Source organism: Strongylocentrotus purpuratus, unplaced genomic scaffold (assembly GCF_000002235.5).
Source record: "Strongylocentrotus purpuratus isolate Spur 01 unplaced genomic scaffold, Spur_5.0 spur5_scaffold_2, whole genome shotgun sequence".
Classification (NCBI taxonomy): Eukaryota; Metazoa; Echinodermata; class Echinoidea; order Camarodonta; family Strongylocentrotidae; genus Strongylocentrotus; species Strongylocentrotus purpuratus.
The window spans coordinates 15,898,970-15,915,421 of NW_022145605.1; the positions used below are offsets into that span (position 1 = coordinate 15,898,970).

Genomic DNA, 16,452 nt, shown 5'->3' on the forward strand with positions numbered 1-16,452 from the left:
ATCTTTAAAACGAGAAGAAAAAATTGAGGTCTTGAAAGCTAAATGCAAACTAATGTTTTTTATACGTAATTCTTTGAAACCCACAGATACTGTTATTTGCATTCCAGCAGTTCAAGACTGCTTCATAGAGCCAACTTGGGGTAAGAGATGCTGAATAAAAGTTTAGCTATCATATATTTCTTGACTTATCATGACGAGGGTGCTCTATTTGCCATATTAATACTGTACTAAATAATACTAGATTATATTACCTAAGAATGGAATACATGTAATGAAGGATGTAATAGTTATAACTGAAAAATATGGATTCATTGCACAACAGTGATGAGAATAAGATCAAAGAATAGAAATCTACAGATATAAGCAAAATATGTCGATAAGATTTATTCTTTAAAGATACAATTCAACTTAAAAACTTGCATTAATGAATACTGAATAGATTAGAACAAAAATACTTCTGAAGCAGTCATATTATTGGTAGTTTATTTCTCCTATATACCGTTTCACGGATAGAATAATGTACGACATAATGACGTATGGTTTGCGCTAAACACTTTAAAAAATCAAACTTAAAGATCTAACATTGATTCAAAGATGGGATGTCATAATAAGTAACCTAACTTATATCTAACAAAAATTGATGAATAAAGATATCTGTTGTAAAAGCCATAAATTTGTTCGTACAAACAGCTGACAGCCAGTGAAATATTATGTCATCCTGTTTTTTGTTTAAATATAGGGCTGTTTTGCATGCCTCCGAGACCTTCCCTGCATGAGTCGGCTACAGTAGAATGCATGTGAGTAAAGTATATTTATCATTTGTTTTGTATAATGTCATCATATATTCCCTTTAAACATGTTTAGTAACCTTCTTACGGCTTTTCTGTATCCCAAAGATATCATTTATGAGTATTTTTTCTTTACAATGTTTTACAACACGCATAGTGGGATATTCGGATATATTTTATTTTTTATTGATATACAAATAATACAAACTTATAACATGCCTATATCATCATTCCTCACGAATGTTTCGAAAATAGATGTAAAATAGCTAAAATAAACGATTCTATTTATGAAATGTATGTTATATATATATATTTATAAAACAATATATTTATACTCTTACTAAGATAAATTTCCATAATTCAGTGTGTTTTCTAGATCAAGTACATAAAACTGTACTACGTAATTTTTTTCCTCTCATATCCAACTAGATAAAACACTAATTGCATCAGGTCTAGGATATTTTATAGAGCTGAATTTTTTGAGTTTTATATATGTACAAACGTATGTATTTCATGTGAAAGAATTAATGGATGTTTGTAAATATCCATGTCATAGATAAAAAGTATCACATTCGGTATACATTTGACAGGAACCTTGAAGACTACAAATTGGAGAACATGACGAGACAGATAATTTTAGATCGCCAAAGAAACGTCAAAAATTTGTAAGTTTCAGACGATTATAAACATAATCAGTATTTGTTTTCATATAGCTTAAACATGTGTGGGTAATCAATTCTTACATCTTACCATTTATTCTTGGTGCATTGATTGGTGAGAAAGTAGGATCCCTCGGTTACATTTTTCAGTATGCCATCTAAATTCTCTGGCGGTCAATGTTATTCAAATATTGGTATCACAATTGAATCGCAATTTATGAAACTATGACAATCTCATTTGCTGTTCATGTTCCTCAGTGCATGATTAAAAAATCTCTTGATCGGATTTGAATAGTTGACTCGAGCTATATAAATGTATAACACCAACAATCTCATTACAGGTATCTAAATAGAACATTTATCGAGGTGCTGCCTGGTAGGGTCTTTCATGGACTCAAAAGCCTGGAATGGTTGTGAGTTTTTAAATCTATTGTTGATATATATTGACAACTTTTCAATGGTCAAACAGGTTTTTAATTCAATCGATGATTTAAATAATTTATTTTTTTCTTCGTTGGACGTATCATATCTATAAAGTTGTTAGTCATAAGTAAAATAGTCTTAGTTTATATTACGCTTGATATATATACGATGTTTCTAAGCGCGTTACAGATATGCTATTTTACATATATATGTTCAATTTTTGGGGTATAGGAGGTAAACATAACTAAATATATAGTAAAATATACAAAGTAAATCCGAACAATCTTATATATATATATATATATATATTGTATAACTAGTAATATTTATACGTATCATTTTTCATCCTACCCATGACGTCAGAGGTCGCCGAAGAGTGGGCAATTTTTATGAATAGAAATTCCACCTCGTATTATACAGCATTACTATAGCACAAGAGGTGAAAACGGAAATATGAAAGGGTTCGTGAGGGGGGCTTTTATAAATATCGTTTTGAATACTGATCATGTACCTCTTGATTAATTCTCATTTCAAATTTTAATCCTAGAGACCTAAATGACAACAATATATCAACGATTTACCCTGACACATTTTCTGGGCTGAGCAACCTGTTATATCTGTGAGTACACATTATGTTAAGTACTTTGTAAAGACGCAACTTAATACACGAACCAAGCAAATGGAAAGTATTAATACAGTGTGGACGTTGTTATTTCTTTGATATAATGGAATTATTTATCATGAAAATCCAGTGAATGAAAGTATTTCTAGTTTCCCCTCGTGTACTGTGATTAAATGGCGAAATTATTGAATGTATAATTCCCATGCTTCCTTTGCTTGTGATTTTCGTTGACAAACAACCTTCTATCTACATAAGCAGCATCTAACCTTCTATTTCATTTCTTTTTCTTTGATTACATTTGCAGGTACCTTATTAAGAATAATTTTGATACCATTCCTGATGGGGCTTTTTCTGATCTTGGCAGCTTAGTTTGGTTGTAAGTAATAAGGAAAAGACAGAGTATTCTCTACACCCACAACAAAAAGTGAGTCACCCTTACTCAAATTGATGAGTCACTGGTTTGTCCGTACAGCGAAACACTTGAAGGATCATGTGAGTCACTATGACTCGATACAAATGAGTCTCAGATAAATAAGACTCATTTGTATCGAGTCATAGTGACTCACATGATCCTTCAAGTGTTTCGCTGTACGGACAAACCAGTGACTCATCAATTTGAGTAAGGGTGACTCACTTTTTGTTGTGGGTGCATCATGACATATACCCCCCTACTCCCTAGGCCTATCACACACATACCATACCATGCCAGAGTCACTGTCCACATTTGCAATGGAAAATATATCCTAAAATATCACATTTTAGCGATGTAATCGGTGGTCCCGCTACCCGAATCTGAAAAATCTACTTTGTACGCACTAAATTAAGCCTTAACTTGAGATTTATTTGTCACCCATACTGTCACGAAACAATCTTGAATTAATTCGTTTTACATCAAATAACAAGGATCTAGGAGTTTCGTTGTATAAAACAATGATGCAAGATCATGCATGTTTTCATTCGACACGGCTTCGTGCGATACAGTAGAATCTATATAGTTAAGTTACACACAGCCTCATCAACTCGAGTGCGGATATCGTAAAATGAACGCATGCATCATTTGTATAATAATCAGAAAATTCAGCCCACGAATCCAGTCATAAAAATCATCGTTTAAAACCATATGAATAATTATGCGTACCAATTTTTCACTAGCTGCAGTCAAAACTCTTCTGAATCCAAGATATAAGATGGCGACGTCGCGTCGTCGATCGGGAATTCAAATATGGCTCGAGAATGCGCATTTTGGATGACGTCACGAAAGCATGCGCGCACATGCATACAGCCTCACTTTCAAGTTGACTCACTTTTTTCTTCTAAAATGCTCTTATGTCGATCTTGACTCATTTTTTACGATCATGTGAGTCAGTCGAAGCATTTTGCAAATGCGTCAGCTCATGATTGACACACTGGTGAAATATAAATGAGTCAATAGAGACTCATTGGTTGTTACTAATGAGTCAATTTACACCTGACTCACGAAAATTATGCTTAAATGTGTCAAATGACTCACTTTTTGTTGTGGGTGTATGATAAACACCATTGAAAGGCGTAGAATTTGATGTACAGGAGTAGAAATTCATTCTTGTAATCGTTACAATTTGCAGTGGAAATCCACGCTTGAAAAAAAGGGAATCAACCCCATTGGAGTTATTCAAACAACGAAATTGTAATAGAATCCATTATATTTTGGAGTAGTATCAACTCTTATAGGAAGTGATCCCTATAATGTAACTCCTAAAATAATGATTTTCCACCCCTCTGTACTAAGAGAGTAATACATCACTTACATCACTTACAGAAGAAACCCACTTTCAATGATATGCTGCACAATGTCCATCTATATCCACTAGTTACAATGGCTATAAATTATAATGTATAAGAGACGGCGCCTTTTCAAGTTTCTTTAGAAACGTAAACATAGAATTTGTATAGATTTTGTGATGTTGTCAGAAGATTCGTGCTCATCGGTATAAGTTTTTTGTTATTTTTGTAACTATGTAATTTTACCTAGTACATTAGTTTCTGGATGATTTATTTATAAATTTCCTGTTTTTGCTCTTAAATGTACACTTCAGGGAACTGAACGAGGCCGGAATCAAGACTTTATCACCGTCTTCTTTTGAAGGGCTTTATAGCTTGCAACATCTGTAAGTCTAAACCGTAACTACACTTATTTACAACAAATTTATTGCCTCTTGTGTTTGACATTCAAAACATAGCAATACTGATGATAACAATTTATCTGAATTTTACCACTGTTTGCTTGACAACCATCACATATATTGGTGGAGAATAGCAGTAATACAAGGCTTTTCTTTAAAATGTTGTAAATTTCAATCACTGTAAAAATGCCTTTCATATTTTCATCCTGCACGCCCTCTGCAGAGATCTTTGCATCAATCCGCTCTTAATAGATTCTAAGACATTTTCATTTTGATATATTCATCATAAGCGCTCAAAGCCTTATGTTATCCACCAAAGCGATCAACGTATTATACCACACACACACACACATACACACGCACACACACCCACAATATATTTATGTCTATAGGATGGCAAAATTTAACAATGTGATAAAATTTACTGGATAGCACTGTCTCATAATCTCTAACACGAAACCGCTGGGGCCGATTTTTTTAAATGTCTGTCCGTTTGATTTACAGGAACTTGGATGGAAACTTGATTGAAACCCTACCAGTATCCATCTTTAGTGGAACATTCAGCTTGAATTACTTGTAAGTAGCTTATCCATGATAAACACAATCGAAAAACGAATCTCTATACTTTTACACAAAATCACGGTAGTTTATTCCATTTCAATAGTTATGATTTAGAAACACGATTGTCTTTTCAGACCCAGAGTACCTTATGAAAAATCACTGTGTACATACAAGCAACGAACTGTCAGAAAAGCCTACAACTCTCAAATATTCGTAATTTAATTACAAATTATCACAATTTATGCTACATAGGGAAACATTAAAGGTTGACAACATTTTTGTTGCTTCCCTCTTAGAAAAAACCTAAAGCAAATCTGTTTTTTTCTTTCCATTTATAGGTATCTGCATGAAAATCGAATAAGATCAATTCCAGATGGGACATTCATCAGTCTGTTCCTTCTGTTTTATCTGTGAGTGTATCATTTTAAATTTCAAAATCATTTCCATATTTCACAATCTAGAGTCTGAGGTCATGAAGGACATGTGCATTTAAGCTGAGACATGTAAACTCTGTTCTGATATTTTGTGGGTCAATACTATTAATAACACAGTATACGACGTACTTTGTTATGATGATGATGATACCAAAATACAGGCTTACGTCTTCAAACAGGGAACCGATTAACATGAACTTACAATGTAATTCAACTTCATTTCAGTTTTGGATGCAGGACATTATTGTTTCGATTTGTTTAATGAAAATTTAACGAGCGGTATTACGTAACTTTCCGATGATACTTTCAAACAGAGATCTCCATCAGAATCGACTTGAGGTAATTACTGATGGCACTTTTGACGGATTGTCGTTCCTATTTTACTTGTAAGTGATGCAATTTGGTTCCTAAATTATATTTTTCTAGACTTAGATTATTTTAATCTATCTTCCTTATTGCAGTTATGTGCCTAGGTCATTACTGATCTTGATATTAGAAGACATGGCATATGAAAGGCTGCAGCTCTATAGGTGTTTTCGTCAGTTTTCGTCCGTTTTCTATATGTTTTGAATGGTATTTTGATGACAACTTAAAATTCCTTGATAGATTAAGCATGTAATTTGCTTTAGGTTTGTTATAGCGATGTGAATCTTAGGAGCACGAGAGCTTAATATTTATACAGAAATAAGTATTTACTGTTCAAAACTTTTTGTTTACCTCTTACATGCAATGATATAATTTAAATGCCTACATTTGAAATACCTGATTATTTTTTTTAAAGAAATTGATTAAAAGGTGTATTTAATATTTCGTATTTTGTATTTTCCTTGCATATTCACATGTAATATTAATGTAACTTAAGATTCGCACTTTAATTCTAATATCTTGTTATATAATAGAGACCTCTCTCACAACAACATCGAAGTCATATCGCCGGGTGCATTCGACGGTCTGTTTATGTTGGATCAACTGTGAGTAACAATATTGAATTAAACACCCGAATAACTAGAAATGGCAAACCTTTGTATTTCAAGCTTGCTTTTGTATTTTTCACAGTGACAATAACATAATGTAACAAATCAATACAGAAAAAAAACATTGCCAGCATCAAGCTGCTTTCTACTCTGCTCCGAATAGCTCATATTTAGATGATGGAATTTTTCATTTATTTTTGCTCATTTCCTTCTCTTTTTTTAAAAATCAAATTGTTCGAACAGATTTATTTCAGATAAGAGATAAACTTGAGTCTGGTAAACATTAACAAAAAAATTCTCACAGAATCCAACGAAACTTACAGTGAATGTTCAAAATTACAAATCAATGACATGTGCCTGACGATTTTGGTAGAAAATGTATGGTGGCTGAATAATGAGCATAGAAAGATAAGGCAATCCGGGTAAGTAGGCCCTACACCATGTGATTAACACAGGTCACTAAGTGCAAATGGGAGTTGTGGTTTTTATCGAAGATTAGCTTTAAGAGTATATGTATATAATCAACAAAAGAGTGTAATTCTTTAAAGGGATAGTTGAGTTCTGTTTTCAGACTGCAAATGCCTTCAAAGTGCATGGTTATTGCTCTTATTCTTATATATGACGTTTCTAGTGCCCTTTTAGAACCTTAAATTGCTATGAAGGGAATTTTAGACCCCAAAATGTGTGAAATTTAGCCAATACGATCAAACCCTTTCAGCTCCACTTTTAAAAAAATACGGTGACCATTAATTAATTATTTAATTAAAAATAACAATACATGGGCCGGCTGGTTGTGCGTAATATAACCAACACGAAAATGCCAACAAAAGAGCCAACATCGGCATTGACTGAAATACGACGTGGAAGGCACTATTTCTTTTTTCAACGTCTTTTTCAAATTATCTAATATTTGTGGTGGTACACAAGTATTAGGAATCGTTATATTTATGGATATTTCAGCCGTCTCTGAACCGATTTTGATCAAACAAAGATGATTTTGTTATTTAAATCGTATGTTCTTTCAAATTTTACACTCAGTTTTTCATTATCTCACAAACAAATTATTTTGTGTAGCGCCCTCTGCAACATAACTCAACTATCCCTTTAAATTCTCGGATTTTTGTATTAGGAATATAGAGTTATGAACATTGCATTATTTCTGATTCTTATATGTCTGCCTTGAATGAATTACATAAACGTCAAGCCATTTTTTTTCTTTAAGCGATCTGAGGAACAACAGGATCAAAATATTACCAGAAATGGTTTTCAGAGATTTGCACGCCTTATTCTATTTGTAAGTGATGATGAAATATTCTAATCAATATGGACTTTCAGTTTTCTAATTAGTATTAATGTGCTCGTTCCTATTGCTTGTGTTTTTCATTCGAACTCTGGAGATAATCTGAATTTACATGAGTCTCTTTTATGCTTGCTTAAAACATTATTTACTGTTATAAATATTTACTATCATAAATATCCTGAAAGCAAATTTGAAAACATGTATCATTTGCTAAATTGAAGACGCATTTTCTTAACACCCGTATCAACAATTTTGTTCCACTTCCAATTTCATTGTAAAAAAAAAACAATTACTTATACCATTAAAAGTGTGTGTTTAATACTCTTTCATTATTACTTAATTGTAACCATTCTATCTGTATGAACTCTACAGCATTTCTTTAAAGCTTTGAATGTTGGGTTTCCTAGAAATATTTTAAATTAATTTATAACGAAATGTCGGCTTGCACCCAGTAAATAAATATGCTCGATCTTGTAATTACACAAAATAATATTTGTTTCCGGTTCGTCGTGACTGTGCCGTAGACCAGTGATAGCCTAGTGGTAGAGTCGCTGCCCGGCAAGCAGTATACAGATTCATATCCCTCTGGCTCCAATATTTTTCCTGATTTGTTTTTTTAATTTGAAGATCGAGCAAGTGATCTGAATTGACTTTGTGCAAGCCAAAACTTCTTTAAATAATACACATTTTATGTTGGATTTTTCTGCAGATACCTGCAAGATAACCAGATTGATGGAATCCCGGAAGGTGCTTTGTCTGAAATGGAGACGTTGAGGACCCTGTAAGATACCTCCAGTTTACAAAGTTCATATTTATTGTCCATTTAACAATGGAAGTTCGTCGTGTTACATTGTATATAAATACACATCTATAACATAAACACTCATAGTAAAATTCAATAAAATAATTTTCGAGTTCACAGAAAACAACCAAAACCATAAACAATCAAACAAAGATATAGTCATGCATCGAAATTAATATACATGTATACCAAGTGAGGTGGAATTACGATAAATGTTTACAAGTATCAATAATGTATTGCATTATTATAGTCTTATTGCTGTAGTGGTACGCTGATTTAGGCAAAACATTTACCTAAAGGGGGCGCTATAGCAATAGAGGAGTTGGGTTAATTTGATCATTTGTATTGTTGTTAGTTGGACTTTGTATACATCTAAAGTTGTACAGAATTAATTATGTTTCCGATAGTATACCAAAAACGGGTAAACAACCACTGGACCTAAATTTTTGCATTAGAATTACAGGTGTTTAATTACAATAAACACGTTAGACAATAAACTGTTTTTTCCCGGGGATCTAACATTCTTGCGGGCTATAGGCTCCTCCTACTTTTTCCGGTACGCAGTCAGAAACACTCTAATTATTATGCTTTGTCATTGGTTATATTTAATTGAATGTATAACTGCTCTCTTGATTGGTAGATTGAACTAATCTCGAGGTCGGGTGGCTTACGGGTCATTCTATATATCCTATCTTGTCATTGGTTGTCTTCGTATAAGGTCCCTCCCGATTGGCTAGTAAGATCATGTCACATTAAAGCCGTGTCGGGCGCACGCATATTTAAGCACCACGTGCATGACTTCGTACCCCATTTTTGATTTTTACGTTTCTGTATTAGGATGTGCTGCTGAGTTCTCGCGATCTTTTAGGGCAACCCAGTCTTTGAGAGAATAATTAATATAAAATGCCATTAAAAAGATAATCTTAGTTTAAAATACTGGAGCTTCGGCTGAGTTTGTAGCGACATTATAAATAATAAATTGGACCTCAACTGTATTTCCGGACTGTTTCGTATTTATTTTGTCTCTGAACTCGTAGTCATCGATCCATTACACTGTTATCATTTTTATTATTATTATTAATTATCATTATCATTATTATTATTAGTATTATCATTGTCACTTATGTCATCATCATCATTATATTATTATTATTATTTTTATTAATATTACTATTATTATAATGTAAAGGTATCATTATCGTCATTATTATTAACCGCATTTAATATCAAGTTTTTTAAAACCTTGAACATTCATGCATTGAAACATTCATGATGGGAAGGATTTAAAATTGCGTTAGTTTGATATTTTCGAAAGTCTTTGTTATTATGTTGGATTGCCCATCTTTATCGTCACAGTCATCATGAGAAGGGGTTGAATGGACCCTCGCTCGGAATTCCTGTCAGGAAACCTTTGATAAAGTTTTCGGAGAGTTTGTCGGCATATTCAGTATGTAAAGGAACACAATTACATCCTTACATTCTTGGTAGAGGTACAGATGAGAAAAATGGCCCTAAATGTTCAGACCAATCTTTAAAATTTGTTGTCGGATGTATAAAAAGCCTCTTAGTTGTTAATGTTCCCGCTTATACGCAAAACATTTTTTTTAATGCTTCTTTTCGCCATGTTTCTTTTATGCAGATTGTTGCAGAATAACAACATCACTGAACTACCAGACGGGGTGTTCAACTATCTGTCTCGTCTTAACACTTTGTTAGTATTCCCATGACACGGCGTAGCCGTTGGGGCTTACTGTTGTGTGTACGTGTGTGTGAGTTTGTGTGCTTGTGTGATGGAGGGGGGGGGGGGCATAGTGGAGCAGACATTGTACGTAAAATAACCTCCAGATTTGTCTAATTTAAAAAATAAATAAATAAGTGAATAACATGTACAATTGATTTTTAAATTATGTTTATGTACTTTAAGTTTACTTCATTGCTATTATGTATACTGCGAATGATTTCTTTTTTGTTAATCATGTTTATGTATAAATAATTAATATCAATATTGAAAACGTTTATTTATTCTATTCAATTGTATGTTTTTATTTGTACTACACATTTGGAAGAATAACACAAATTTACAAAAAAGTGTGTGCGGATGTGCGCGTGTGTGGAGTGGTGTGTGTGTGTGTGGGATAATTCGGCGGCCTTAATGACTGAATGTGCATCCCTATTCCCCCATTTCTTTTCCATTTGTCCTTGTGTCTCCCTATTTGGGGCAACAGTTTTGTTTAAGACTGTTAATGATGTCCACATAATAGTGTTTTGGTCAATAAGGCGAATCCCACACAAGCCTATGGTTTAAGAATTCCGCAACCTTTCTTGTGTTCGAATTGTTAATGCTCTTAATAAAGATAGATCATGTTAATCTCTTTGTAAACATTTTTTAAGTTGGGTAATTTGTTGATATGGAAAAAAGAATTTGAATGAAATAAATGTTACTTTGCACTCGAACTTGACACGAACTTGAACATGAAATACAAGAATATGAGGATATCCATTTGTTTACCCCTATCTCTTTGTTTTTCGCTTTACTCACAAATGCGATTGAGAGAGTGACATTGAGCCCACTCCCAACTCTCCCTGGGCTACGACTTTTATCCCATCTCATAATTTTATTTTCTTCCGAAAAGATATTAAACTCTCACAGGCGTCTTGCATTATGTTCTGCGAATTGCCTTGATAACAAAAACAGACCCCCCCAAAAAGAAGTTTACTGAACGTGTGTATTTGCACGCAAAACCTTGATTATGTAAGTCAACCCCGAAACGTTGATGGGTGGTATAATGGCATAGTTTATTCTTTTAATATAATTTGAAAGAATATCTTTACAACAACTCATGTCGTCTAGCACACTAACTCTTGTTGAGGGATAGTTGAGTTTGTTGCAGAGGGCGCTACTCAATTTTGTGTGTGAAATAATATAAAACTGAGTGTCAAATGTTGAAAGAATATACAATTCAGATCAAATTCGGTTAAAAGACGTTTGAAACATCCATAAATATAACAATTTCTAATATCACCACAAATATTCGATAATTTTGAACTAGTAGCTGAAAAATGAGATAGCACCTCATACGTTTTAATTCCCGCCAATGCCAACCGTTCGCTTTTTATTGGCTCGTGATACGCACAACCAGCCGGCCAGATGTATTATATATTATTAATTATTTAATTAATTAACGGACACCATATTTTTCTGAAAGCGGAGCTGAATTGGTACTCTTATTTAATCTATATTTCACACATTTTGCGGTCTAAAAATTACCTTCATAGCCATTTCAGGTCCTAAAAGGGCACTAGAAATGTCATGAATAAGAATAAGTATGTATTATTAATGTATTATTATTATTATAAGAGCAATAACCATGCATTTGAAGGCATTTGCGGTTTTAAACAAGAACTCAACTATCCCTTTAATGTTTCAATGAGGAAACCGTTGATAAAAGTGTGTAAATCTGTGTACATAGCGTACTCCAATAGCAGTACATTAATGGTTTAACATGTTCAAAAAATTGTATGCGCTTATCCGAGTGATAAAGGGTTACACGTGAATGTAAGACAACCTTTAAGTTCGATTTTTTGCAAACATATAATAACTTTATTTCTTTTCAAGAACCGAATTGTAATCCATTTTATTTTTTGTTGTATATTTCAAGGTTATCTATTTCTTCACGGAAATGTTTTTTAGCTTTAGCTCTGGACCTCTTTCGATCTGTCCAGATGGTTACCCCCAGATCCGTAGAGTCCAGTGAAAATAAATTTATGCCCACTTGTGGCTGTAGAACGGCACTGTAATGTAGATAAAATCATAGTAATTACTTGAGGAATAACAAAATGATTGATAATTTCATATGTGTCCCTTTTTTCTGTACAGAAATATGTCATCTAATTTCATCACTCATTTGCAGAATGACGCATTTCTGGGGCAAGAAAACTTAGAATTTTTGTAAGTGACACAATATAGTTTCGTATAGTAACCATTACAGTTACACAAAATACATACATTTTCGAAAAATACGACATTTCTCTGCTTCTAATGTTTCCTAAATTCATACAAATAATAATATGAAATTCAGTTATCCTTACAATTTTTTATGGCATGCATTCCAACGATGAAAGCACGAAACGACTACACTGAACTTTTTTGTCACACGAGTGAAAACGATTCTATAAGACAATTCATGAGCAATGATACATAGAAAGTGAAGTTAAAGGTTTATAAAAATTGAAAGTACAGTATGCCTTTATATGAGTAAAATGTGTAATGTAACTGACATGTCTACTCTTCCAAATTGTCTGTTTATGTCAAACAGGGACTTGGGATACAATCGGATAAAGAACATTGAAGCTGGAGCATTCGCAAACCTGAGTAACCTGCATTATCTGTGATTAAGCATTTTTTTGCAATTCAGAGTTAATTTACGCGGGATTGTTCTAATAGGGTTATAAAGCACACTTATTAATACGAAATCGATTGAAAGTGAAACAACAATAAATCTAAATCCCATTTCTTTTCAGTATTTAAGTAAATTCCTTTATTTCTCAGCATGTAAGTTAAAATCATAACGAGAAGAATATGACACGATTTACTTTAACCAGATTGGATTTAGATATGTTGGTTTCACATGTTATACATACGTTTTAAAACCCGAAGAACGAGTCGATAGAAATTATTGATAGAGCTAATACGGACGTTAAAATTGCTGTGCAATTTCAATAGAATTGAAAGTAGTATGGATACATTATATTGAACTTGATAATCATAGAATGAAGAGTATGTGAAGTAGTTATTGTTTAAGGTAAACGTTATAGCAAAGGAGTGAGTTATTCTTTGCCTTTTTACATGTTTCGTTCATCTTTGTAGATTTCTTTTAGATCTTGAGCTGGACATTATTTCTCATGACACAATGACTGGTCTAACTGGACTCAAAGCTATGTAAGTTGAATATTTCAAAGTTCTTCATGATAATTCCCAGCCACGTTAATGAGGATGAAAAGATGACGAGAATTAGGATAACAAGTTTTAATATCTTTCTCGCATCGTGTTGTCAAATCAAATTATACCAAGTATACTGTTGTTTTTTAACCTGGCCTCAAAGTTTTGTGAGTTTCAAGTTTCGAAGTTTAACTTTTTGAGACATAAATTCTCAGTAAAGTGCATAAATTAAAAGTTTACTACATGTATCATAACATATTGATTTTTAAAGTAGGATAGGTAATTACTTGAATTATTTTTTATCAAACTTATGATGAAAAGATCAATGGTTTTGTTTATCAGACTAATATATCTATTTCTTGGTTATTTCCTGACTTATAACATATTAAACAGCTCACCTGTCGTGTCAGGCTCCTTCTTAAACTATTGACTTGTAAATGCCCTCCCATTTTCAATCTAACTTCTATTGAATGTCTACAAAAATATCTTTAACATCCTGGTAATTAATTCATGAAACCTTCTAGTACATAGTTGTCTTATCGATGAAACTGTTTAAATAATCGCTTGGCTCGAGAAGTCCACAGGGGGAGGAAGGAAACTTGCCTACTAAATTGTGGGGTTGGTAGAAGCTAAAAAAAATCTTATAAATCATTTACTTAATAAGCAGGTATTTGATCGATGATGATTTTGTAGTAATTAATTTTCAAAGTTTGACAATTGCTTTCGACAGCTCCACATCAGACAACCGCCTCTGCTGTCTTCTCAGCAATTCTGAAAACGTCACCTGTGCCAGAACCTCTCCACCCAGCCCTCTGGACACATGCGGCAGCCTATACCCGAGCGTTGTCCTGCGTATTGCCGGCTGGATCATCGGTCTATCATCTCTCTGCGGCAACGTGATCGTTTTTTTTCTGCGTGCCACTCAGAAACAACGCGCGACGGTTCAGAACATCTTTACCATGAATCTAGCGGTTGCAGATTCTCTAATGGGTGTTTACATGATTATCATCACCTCTGCAGATGGCTATTTCAACAGACTTTATTTCCTGAGTGCCCCGTTGTGGCGAGAGTCCTACCCCTGTAAAATATCCTCTTTTCTTGCATTTTTCTCAAGCGAACTGTCTGTATTCACACTGACCCTCATCACACTGGATAGATACATCAGCATCGTTTATCCGTTTGGACAATACAAGATAACGCCCAAATCTGCCAGCGTCGCCTTAGCATTCACATGGATCTTCACGTTCTTGTTTGGTTCGGTTCCATTTATTGTCGGAACTAACGTTTCCGGATTCTACGGACTATCTGATGTCTGTGTCGGTTTACCGCTACATGTAGAACTGGGAGAGACTGGTAGGCTGGATATCATCTGGGACCAGGTACTGAGCTCTGAGTTCATCGTTAAGTACGTGGCCACCGATGGCGAAAAACGGAATTTCTGGGTGTTCTCCATCGTGACCTTTATCGGTATCAACATGGCGCTTTTCCTGATCATCCTGGCCTGCTACGTCGTGATGTTTGTGACCGTCAAGCGCTCGTCGGAGGCCATCCAGAACTCGGCGAACAGGAAACGCGAGATCCGAGTCGCCAGGAAGATGGCGTTCATCGTAGGGACCGACTTCGCCTGTTGGATGCCCATCATAGCAATGGGTATCTTGACCCAAACTGGTCTGGTAGTCCTACCAACGTCACTTTATGCCTGGAGTGTGATTTTCATCATCCCCATCAACTCCTCCATTAATCCTGTCCTCTATACCTTCATTAATTATCTCGAGGGTATGAAAACTAAAGTAAAGGGAAATAGTTCTCACCAAACTCTGTCTACTCGTTTAAGCAAAGAGGGAAGTAGGAAAAGGGCGAGTCGCTTGGGCTCAAACAGCTCAAAGATAAGCGACAAGCAGGCGCCGAGTAATAAAAATCCCGAGATTGCAATGTACATGGTAAAAGATAAGGGAATAGAGGAACTGCAAAAGCCCAATATTTGATAATGATATATTAAACAAAGGAAAAAGAAAAAGCTAGACCAATTACTCAAAGTGTACAAAGTAAACATTTAGAGACATACTTCACTTTCTGTGGGCAAGATGAAACGTGATAAAATACTGGTCATATTTTCTGAGCAAATAACTTGTCATGAAGTGTTTCAAAAACTACTCTAAAGACGACGGAATACAGATTTTGAGATTAAAGACTTGAATTAACTCTTGAAACAGATACTGACTTGTGGCTTAAATTATTTTTTTGGTAATATTTTGTATTACCATGGGTTTAAAATGGATTTTTGCTTTCTAACTCACAAACCAAACCTCTTAAACAGACTTGAATGTGTTCGAACGCTAATAGAATGGATATCGAAATTGATGCAATTAACAAGTTAGTTTCCTTCCAATGTATAGAGTTAAAGATAATTGTGATTTTGGTTAGTTCCAATATTGAAGATGACAACGGATTTCATTATTCTAATACATGAGCATAGGCGCCGGAAGTGGGGGGGGGGGGGGGGGGTAGTTGCCCCCCAACCAAAAATGAAATGACATGATTTTCCGGTATTTTTTCTCAATCTTTTTGAAAGTCATACCTTTTTATGCGTTTTTTCAAAAAATTGAAATTCTCAAATTTACAGTCGGGCGAAAAATATGCTTATTAAGAAGCGTTTATGTCATGGTCTGCATGGCTCGAGCCCCCTCACTTTTTGAAAAAGTATGTTACAGAGGAAAAGAAGGAAAGAGAGAGAGAAAAAATAAGTGACCTGCCAATGTCACAAATGAGGTATCAAAATATGCTCATC

General features: G+C 34.1%; 2 protein-coding genes and 1 long non-coding RNA gene across 3 annotated transcripts; all 3 read left to right on the top strand.

The window, feature by feature from the left end:
- The first annotated feature begins 85 nt into the window (after window positions 1-85).
- Window positions 86-1,450, top strand: LOC115926568. Its single transcript, XR_004065097.1, has 3 exons — window positions 86-140; window positions 740-797; window positions 1,379-1,450. It is a non-coding gene; the product is annotated as an uncharacterized LOC115926568 (long non-coding RNA).
- Window positions 1,451-2,502: 1,052 nt separating this feature from the next.
- On the top strand, window positions 2,503-8,903 carry LOC575082 (reticulon-4 receptor-like 2). Its single transcript, XM_030991072.1, has 9 exons — window positions 2,503-2,516; window positions 2,797-2,868; window positions 4,568-4,639; window positions 5,159-5,230; window positions 5,554-5,625; window positions 5,964-6,035; window positions 6,549-6,620; window positions 7,846-7,917; window positions 8,633-8,903. The coding sequence occupies exons 1-9, from the start codon at window positions 2,503-2,505 to the stop codon at window positions 8,706-8,708; spliced, it is 594 nt and encodes a 197-aa protein (XP_030846932.1). The 3' UTR covers window positions 8,709-8,903.
- Window positions 8,904-13,517: 4,614 nt separating this feature from the next.
- LOC105442517 (G-protein coupled receptor GRL101-like) lies at window positions 13,518-16,159 on the top strand. Its single transcript, XM_030991042.1, has 2 exons — window positions 13,518-13,664; window positions 14,395-16,159. Exons 1-2 carry the CDS (start codon window positions 13,636-13,638, stop codon window positions 15,647-15,649), a joined length of 1,284 nt encoding a protein of 427 aa, XP_030846902.1. The 5' UTR covers window positions 13,518-13,635; the 3' UTR covers window positions 15,650-16,159.
- Window positions 16,160-16,452: the final 293 nt, after the last annotated feature.

Bases quoted from the DNA above. Each gene is read 5' to 3' on its own strand.
- LOC575082 (XM_030991072.1), top strand. The intron at 4,640-5,158 runs GTAAGTCTAAAC...TTTGATTTACAG, and splicing joins CTTTATAGCTTGCAACATCT to GAACTTGGATGGAAACTTGA. The intron at 5,626-5,963 runs GTGAGTGTATCA...ACTTTCAAACAG, and splicing joins CTGTTCCTTCTGTTTTATCT to AGATCTCCATCAGAATCGAC.
- LOC105442517 (XM_030991042.1), top strand. From the start codon at position 13,636: ATGACTGGTCTAACTGGACTCAAAGCTAT. The intron at 13,665-14,394 runs GTAAGTTGAATA...TGCTTTCGACAG, and splicing joins CTAACTGGACTCAAAGCTAT to CTCCACATCAGACAACCGCC.